The 9485-nt window shown below is 38.8% G+C and overlaps 1 protein-coding gene and 1 pseudogene across 1 annotated transcript; both read right to left on the reverse strand.

Annotated features, from left to right (window-relative positions):
- Positions 1-2: 2 nt before the first annotated feature.
- Positions 3-4983, reverse strand: LOC106956606 (interleukin-18 receptor 1-like; the record flags this gene model as incomplete). Its single annotated transcript, XM_015047556.1, has 10 exons — positions 4815-4983; positions 3190-3439; positions 1919-2099; positions 1640-1778; positions 1495-1560; positions 1265-1394; positions 1015-1160; positions 743-895; positions 187-339; positions 3-109 (listed from the first exon to the last, which is right to left on the reverse strand). Coding segments are annotated over exons 1-10 (1362 nt in total), but the record flags the coding sequence as incomplete, so codon positions are not given.
- Positions 4984-5868: 885 nt separating this feature from the next.
- Positions 5869-9485, reverse strand: part of LOC106956607 (uncharacterized) — an 18983-nt pseudogene continuing 15366 nt past the window's right edge.

Genomic DNA, 9485 nt, shown 5'->3' on the forward strand with positions numbered 1-9485 from the left:
GTGTGGATGGCGCTTAGCACTGCACTTCCTGGTTCAGGATCTGGAAAGCTGGGAACCAGAACCACAGCCCGGCTCTGCTCTATACAGTCCAACACGGCCTCAGCGATAGCTGCAAAAGGACGTGAGCGCAGGGTAAATATCACATTATTATTTTGGACTACACCTGGATTTTTATTCTTTCCTTACCTTGACCAGGTAAGACGTCTCGATCATAAAGGCAGATGCTGTAACCGAACTCGTCCTCCAAAGTACTCGCCAGGCATTTTCTGTCTTCCTCACTCAGTCCTCCATCAGTGACGCTTTTGTAGCACATCAGAAACGCATCGTAGCTTTTTTCATCTGAACACAAAGAAAAAGCCGCTGCTGTAAAGGAAGCTGGAGCCCATCAATGATAATGCCTAACTTAGAGATCAATTTCATGTGAAATGAACTGAAACAGTAACAGTTTACAGATGATTATTTCTTCAGTAATCTTATCTTCGTAACTTTAAGAAGGTTTTTTTTTTCATTTTCAGATTTTAAACCAAATTTTCCAATACAATAATTAAATAGGAATTTGTGCTGCTGATATTAGCCAACTTACACAGCTAAAATCTATAAATAACAAGTTTCTTTGTCTGACTTTAAGACTAAGGGCATCTCTTTTATTTTTATGAAGCTTTTGTCGACCTGATTTAGCTGCATTTTGTTACAAGGTTTGCTTTTCTAGTAAAAAAAAAAAACAACAAAAAAAACCCCTCACCTGACGTATTGCTCTGGCAACCACTAGAGCCAAGTTTACCTCTTAGGAAAAGGGTGACGTCAATTTTAAACTTCACATATGTAGCAACAATCACAGCCATCACCACCACAATGCAAGCGATGCATGCAGTTAGAATGACATATGAAGGACCAGCTGCAGGGAATTAGCACAGCAACTTCAAAATAAATTTTCCACAGCAAGATAAATGTTCTGTGATGCACAATTGTAAAAAAAAAAAAAAAAAAAAGTGATGCGCTTACAAACTCACACACCTGTTTTATCCAGGGTGACAGAGACGAGACGTGTGAGTTCAGCACTTTCAAGTTTACATCTGAATTCTGCAGACAGATCCTCTTCCAACACTTCTCTGAAGACTAAAGTTGCGCTCATCCAAACGACGTCATCCAATGACGCGTTCCTGGAAAGCACAGGAAATGGTGGACATCATCAAGATGTTAATGCGTTTGTCCTATCAGTTTGTAATAACTCGATTTCACACAGAAATGTGAGTTCAGCTCTTACTTTGAGAACGTGTCATTGTAGAAATAGCGAAGGGTGTCATTTTTCTCCACAAATTCATCATTTCTCAACCAGAAGAGCGAACCGTCGCTAGAATCGATGAGTGCCGTACAAGTAATCTCCACTGTTTTGCCTTGGAAAAAAAAAATAAAAAAATCATAGAATTGAACATAGCACAATGCATAAAAAAGAACTGTGTTTGTATCTCAATGCTGCAAATAATATAAACTCACCAAGCTCTACTTCAACAACTTTCCCATTCTTTGGTGAATAGATTCCTAAGTTTGTCGGAGGCTTTCCTGCACATAAAAAACCCCCACACATTTATTACTCAACCTTTAACTAACACTTAAAATGGTAAATATGGGGCTTTTATACCTGTCTGGACATCAAGTACCACTGTGAAGGAGGCATTGTATGTGTGATCAGAATACAAGAAAGACCTGGTGCAGATGTAGACTCCACTTTTCCCTACATCAACATTTGTGAAGAAATCATCTGAGACTGCACCATTCTCCTGGGAAAGCAGGAACAATTAAAAAAATACATACAATACTGAAATTCAAACTGAAATGTAAGAAAAGCACCATTAAATGTTCATGGTTATTGCTGTTATGTAATCGAATCACATCCACAGTAACTGGATGATTATTGTACCTTGTGCCATGTGATTCCCAGCAGCTCCCAAGCGGTGCTACAGGGGAGGTTTTCTTCAGGGCAGTTCAGTTCGCAGGTTTGGTTTTTGTAACATGTTTGATTGTACCTGTTTCCAAACTCAATCTCTCTGGACGATTCTGAGTATACTGTAAGCCTGAACGCCATCTGGCACCTGGTGTTCCTGTAAATCATTAAAGTCAGGACGAAAATTATTTTCCAGCTGTTTCAGAGTATTAAACAAGTTTGAAAATCAGATAAAAAGACAATTTCTCAGTTTTTATTTAACTAAGGATTTTGAATAGGTCACTTTAAAGAAATCCCTTTCCTCAGCCATTTGGTACTAAACTTGTAGGTGTGCTTTGGATCCTTGTCCTGCTATGTAGCTAAGATGGACATTAGCTTAAGGTCACAATCTAATCGCCAACCATTTCCTTCAGGATTTTCTGGTAGAAAGCAGAATTCATGGTTGCTTCATTTTTTGCATGCCTCCCAGATCCAGAAGAAGCAAAGCAGACCCAGATCATCACAGTGTTGCTTTACATCAGATGTACCAGGACGCATCAATCCCACTTTAGTCTCATCAGTCCACAGAACAATTTCCAAAACATCTTTGTTGTGGATTTTGGCAAATGTGATTCCAACCTTTATGTTCTTTTTGTTCAGCAGTGCTTCATTGATTGGAACTCTCTCATGGATGACATTTTTGCCATTTTTTCTTGTTGCTGAGTCATGAACACCGACTTTAACTAAAGCAACTGAGGTCTGCGGCGTTAAATGTTGTTCTGGGTTCTTTTATCTCCACCTGGATTATTTCCCAGTTGGCTCTTGAGGTAATTTTATTAGGCCGACGACTCTTGGGAAGGTACACCAATGTTTCATCCAAATAATGGCTGTGGAGGTCTCAGAAACGGATGTGTGACCATTTACTACCTGAGATGTCGGTGACGTTGTGTTTACATCCGACTGAAGCATGATGTGTTGGTTTATGTTCAACCCTGGCAGTAGCCAGGACAGGGTAGTGAAATTGACCTTTACGTTTTGTAAAATGTTATGAATAACTTTTTCACGTGAGGCCAGGCATGGATCGCTTTTCCCATTATAATGATGTCATCATTTGAAAAACGAGCTTTTTTTTTCCAGGTTATTTTATTTTGTCTGATATATTTTTAATATAATCATGAGAGCTTTAACTATGTCATGGACAGAATGAATCAGTTAAAATGAATATGCGGAGTGATTGTGTTGAGCTGGAATCAGTTTATGTGTCGTACCTGAGAGGACCACACGTGTAATTCCCCTGATGGTTTGAAGACGCACTGAGAATCACCAGGCTGTCCTGATACAGAACCAAACCAAGCCGCTGCTGCTCAGACGCCGACATGTTGCTGTAGAGTTGTGTTTTCTGGCCAGTCTCCAGTTTCCAAAGCACAACAGTACCGTCATATTTACACTCTCCACATTGTAGCATCACCAGGTCACCGGCTCTGACATAGATCTCCTTGGTTGTCATGGAGCAAACGCCTAAAAAACAAAACAAAACGACAACAAAAAAAAAAAAACAGGGGGGGCAAATTTATTTCTGAAATAACTCAAATTTACATTATTCCTGTTAAGCATTGTAGCTGTGCTTCCTGGCTTTAGTTTCCCCATAAAAAGCCATCTACTATTCTTCTAAGCTTCTTGTAAAATCTCATTAAACAAAAAACATTAAAAAACATGGGGATCCTTCTTGTTTCACTGCCAAATCATCACACAATCTGGTTAATTGCGATAACTGTGCTCACATATTGCTTCAACTCCATGTGACATTATAAATGAGAAGCTAATAAAAAAAAAAAACTTTTCTGAGAAAGGGTAAAATAAGACTTCTACATCTTCTACATTTGTTTCCACCTGAAATAGCAAAAATTGTATATTTAATATGATGAGTTTCTGACTGTAAAAGTGAGATATATGCTACTGTTTGGTCAAATAAGCTGTTTGAGGCCCTCAGAAGAAAGATTGTATCAGCCTACCAGACAGGAAAGGGGAAAAAAGAGGTCTGACAAGAATTTAAAGTCAGTTGTAAGGGAAATACTCTACAAGTGGAGGACATCCAAAACATGTACCACCATGCCCATGTCTGCCTTTCCAAACAAGTTCACCCTGAAAGCAATCTGCAAAATACCAAAATAAGTCTCCAAAAACAAACATAATGGTGTAAATTAAAGCACCCTCTGCTCATATCTGTCAGATTATTCTGCTGGGTTTTGTAATATTTCCCACATTCACATTCATGTTCCCCTCTACCTTTACAACCTTTACGCTCTGACGTCTTACTGCCACCACCGTGCTTCATGGCGTACATGGTATGTTTCTGATGACGTGCAATGTTTGATGTTCCCCAAACATAACACTAATCAGCTTTTCTCTCACCGACAAAATAACCTTCTTCTTGGAGTCTCTCCGGCATGTTTGGAAAAATTTCTGGAAATATCTCCATTAGATCTATGTTTTTTTCTGTCTTTCCCACACAACTTTTGAGTATTGAACAACTTGGAATGGTTTTTCTATGTAAACTCTCCCCTATCTCACCCACTTCAGGTTCAGAGTGGTTTTGAGTGTCTGGGTTGTTTCCTTAATAAGGTTTATTCTTGCTGAATTCATAGAGCTACTTGCACAGGAGCCTTTTTTATTCTGTATTACGAGTTCAAATTCTTAAGCTAAATTTTACTTCATAATTTAATTCATAACTTTAATACATTTCCACATGATCGTGGTGCAAAAAAGAAAAAAAGAACAGAAAACTGAATCGTGAGAATGTGGAAGTAGTGCTCGAGGGAAACGCATCCAACATCTGACTAAGAAAGAAGTACATTTTTATTTCTCCTTTGCAGACATTACCCGACTTACTCACCTGAGATAAATGCGAGGAATAAAAGTAGCAGGAACATCTTCAGTACTGCTGCGAGAGACTTCACTGTGAACAGCTTGCCTACATTCCTTCTCCTTCAGAGCAAATAGTGATTTCCTTAACCTGACTGCAGGGTGCGATGGGAGAGAAAATGAAACTGATGGAAGAACATCACGCTGACTTTTATTCCTCTGAGTCACAAACCAAGACTTCCTCCTCTGTCCCCAACTTCTGCAATTTTTAGTAAAAACTTATGAACCTTCTTAAAAGCTGGTTTCCAGGAAAGGCGCATGAATGGAGGCTTGGAGTGTTGAAGATTAGAAAGGTGGCTAACTCTGAAATATACGAGTAAAAGAAATAACACATGTAGGACTCAATTCCTCGCTGCTTAGGCCAAAGACGGGCAAAGATCTATTACCGGCAATACATCTTCTCAATCACGTCAATACAAAATTCAAAAATCTCCCCCGTCTATTCCTAACATCACAGGTTTTATAGAGTCTCATCTCTGCTGGTGTGAGTTGGAAAGAAGACCCTTGATTTACGTAAGGCTTCTTGGCATCATTTATTGTGGGTGTGTATTGGGACTTCCTAGAAATTATTTGGGACCTCTTGATATCAACATCTGCTCCATTTTCATTTTGTTCTTATCTGTCCAAACAGCATTGTTTCCGAGTCATGGATAGTGTCCAGTTCTGACTTCACACACAGGGAAAAGAGGGGTACGGGTCACTTTGACCCAGAGTGATGCCAAGAATCCTTTCACAAAAGCAACTCCATAAATACTATGTCCTCTCTAACAGGAGGCCTTGATGCAACCTTGTTAGTAGTTGGAGTCTTACTGACTGTGTTTGGTGGACAGGAGTCTTTATGCAGCTGATGACCTCAAACAGGAGCTTCTAATTTAGGATAAGTGGCGTGGAGGTGGACTCTTTAGAGATGGACTAATATGTCTTTGATGGCCAGAATATTTGCTGGTTGCAAGGTGCAGCAGTGACACACAGATAAATTATTTTTAAAAAATCATACATTGTGATTTCTGGATTTTTTTTTATTATTATTATTTCTTTTTAGATTATGTCTCTCACTGCGGACATGCAACTAAAATTTTAATTTCAAACCCCTCCATGATTCCTATGTGGGACAACTTGCAAAGTCGCGGGGTGCTCAAATACTTATTTTCCTCATTGCAAGCTTGCTTTTCATATTTAATGGTGCAGCAAAGACAGCAACAGTTGACAATAAACACAGAAATAAAATTTCTAAATGCAGAAACAAAAATGTAAAAATAAAATAATAAAACATCTGAGATTAATTCACATTCTGCTGTTCACTTTTTCTGTGCTGTTAACATGTTACATAAGCAACTGCAAGTAATCAACTTGTACTGAAGCAATGACAGAAAAATAATTGTTCCATTCACATGTCTGGTTTTCTGAGTGTATTACACGGAGGTACTCTGTAGACTAAAGTCATAAATAAACACGATATTTTAAATATAAACACATTCATTAAATTGATTTATGCATTATTTTGTCAATGTATAAACAAAGTACTAGGCATTTCTTATCTCTCATGTCGCATGACCAGTATAAAATGGTTAGAGTTAGGTTTGGATATCATCCTAGCATTCTTGTGATAAAAGTTGCATTTTTGGTGTTTGCTGTGGGGCCGGTAAGTGATAACGCAGCTGCTTCCAGAAGGAGGTGGAGGGCGGCCGTCCCTTCCAGGTGACGCTGTTCCCGGCTTTACTCAGAAGCTGCAAAGCCTCTGGAAACGAACCTGATCTCGACGCCTCCGTCTGCTCTGTGTTTATGAAAATCAAGCGAGTCTTCCGCTCCACTAGCGAAGTGTGGATGGCGCTTAGCACTGCACTTCCTGGTTCAGGATCTGGAAAGCTGGGAACCAGAACCACAGCCCGGCTCTGCTCTATACAGTCCAACACGGCCTCAGCGATAGCTGCAAAAGGACGTGAGCGCAGGGTAAATATCACATTATTATTTTGGACTACACCTGGATTTTTATTCTTTCCTTACCTTAACCAGGGAAGACGTCTCGATCATAAAGGCAGATGCTGTAACCGAACTCGTCCTCCAAAGTATTCGCCAGGCATTTTCTGTCTTCCTCACTCAGTCCTCCATCAGTGACGCTTTTGTAGCACATCAGAAACGCATCGTAGCTTTTTTCATCTGAACACACAGAAAATACACCATTGACTTCTCCCACGCCCTCCTTCAAAAACCCATTCTGATGTGAAATAAACTTCTTAAAAACCTTTCTGTTGCTCCTCAGAGCAGACCGACATTTCTTAAGCCTTTGAAGCTTTTGGAGACATTATCCATCGCCGTTGACATTCTGTGGTCAAGGTTTTAGCAACTGAACGACTAATAATTTCTCAGACATGTTGTTAACTATACTTTCTGATTAAAAAAAAATAAAAATCCAGCAAATGTTCTGGATCACCAAATTATTTGATGACTAGAAAGATCATTTACAGGGCAACGGACTCCAACCAAATAAAGTTAGATGGACGAACTGCATCACTGGTTTAATGTTAATCTTCTTGCCCAATCAAAATCAGTGTAGTCAATTAACACATTACGGGGCTTTTTTCCTTTTTGAAACTTAAGATCACAAACAAAATCAAATGAGCTTTTTTCTGGTCAAGACTCACCTGAAGTGCTGCTTTGGCAGTCTTTAAATCCGACTTTATCTCGTAGGAAAAGGGTGACGTCAATTTTAAACTTCACGTAAACAACAACGATCGCCGCCATCAACACCACAACGCAGACAGAGGATACAGCTAGCATCACATGCGAAGGCTGAGCTGCAGGGAGGCGATTGAGTTGATGAAATTATTAGAAAACACATTTTGCAATTGTGAAATGAGCAATTGAGAACACTGAACATTTGAAAATTCCCACACCTGTTTTAACGAGGGTGATGTTGACGGTGGAGGTGAGTTTGTCACTTGAAAATACACATGTAAAAGTTTTTGACAGGTTTCCAGGTGACACCTCTCTGAAAATTAAAGTTGTACTCATCCATTTCGGCATCTTTTCACTTCCATTGCTGGAAAGGAGGGGACATAAGGGACGTCAGTGAGCTATCACTGACTGCATTGTATATATGTGACATTTCTGTTTATCATCAGTTGCAGTATATATATATATGAAATGTAAGTTCAGTTCTTGCCATGGATCTGTGTGAACGTCCGAGTCGTCCACAAATTCCCCCTCACTCGTCCAATACGGACTATTTTGGCAAAAATTTATGAGTGCTTTGCAAACAATCTCTTTTTTTGTGCCTCCAATAAAAAATAAAAACAAACAGAAGAATGAAAACATAATAATAACACAGAAAAACATAGAATGTATTTTGGTGTCTTAATGTTACAAATAAAATACTCACCGAGTTCTACTTCAAAAATCTGACCATTCTTGGGTAAATAGATTCCTAAATTTGCCGGAGACTCAACTGCACACAAAAACGTATATTTTAGGTTTTGGCAAAAGTTTAATTAGATGAACACATAAAGAAATAACAAGAGAGCATTTTTGTAACACCTGCTAGGACATCAAGTTTCACTGAAGAGGAAGTCTGATATATTTCACCAGAATACCAGAAAGACCTCTTGCAGATGTAGATGCCGCTTTTCTCCAATCCAACGCTTGGGAAGTAATTATCCGAGGGCTCACCATTCTCCTGAGAAAGGAGCCACAGTTTAAACCAATTAAATTGTTGGATTTCAATATTAGCAAGAAAAATCTCACTTGAACTCGTTAGATTGATGTTATATAATCAGCTCACAGCCACTGCTGATTTTAATACCTTGTGCCACACGTCTTCCATGCTCTTCATACCGGGGATTCCTACATTAGGGATGCTTCCTTCAGGACAACTCAGTTTGCAGGCTTGCTTTATGTGACATATCGTACTGTACTTGTTCCTGCTGGTACACACTGTGGACTGCTTTGGGCATACTGTAAGTCTGAACCATATCTGGCTGCTGGTATTTCTGTAAATCATCAAAGAAAGATGGACAGAGCATGAAAATCGTTATTCAGACGGCTTGGTCTATGTTTAAAAATGTACATGTAAAGTACAGTTTAGATTTCTTTTTAAATACATTTCTAAAAAGAGACTCTTAGGTATGGAGTGTGAGCATCAGCTTACGGGTGGTACCCGCGAGGACCACATGAGTAATTCCCCTGATGGTTTGCAGAAGCTCTGAGAATCAGAAGGCTGCGCTGATAAAAAACCAAACCAAGCTGCTGCTGCTCTAATGCTGACATGTTGCTGTAGAGTTGCATCTTCTGGTCTGTCTCCATTTTCCAAGGCATTACGGTGCCGTTATGTTTAGACTCTCTGCAGTTTAGCATCACCAGGTCACCAGCGTTAGCATAGATCTCATTGGTCGTCACGGGACAAATGCCTGCAAAAACAAAACAAGTTTTATGCTAGTTTTTTTTTTCTTTTTTTATATAAATAGTTCACACTTTCCCTCTTTCTCATTGCGATTCCTGCTGTTACTATTACAAGACTAAATCAGTTGATTTCTTTGTAAAAAAAAAAAATATATATATATATATATATATATATATATATATATATATATATATATATATATATATATATGTGTGACAAAAAAAAAAAAAAAAATTTTATATATTT

This window comes from Poecilia latipinna, unplaced genomic scaffold (genome assembly GCF_001443285.1).
Source record: "Poecilia latipinna isolate Pla-1442-1.1 unplaced genomic scaffold, P_latipinna-1.0 Scaffold833, whole genome shotgun sequence".
Classification (NCBI taxonomy): Eukaryota; Metazoa; Chordata; class Actinopteri; order Cyprinodontiformes; family Poeciliidae; genus Poecilia; species Poecilia latipinna.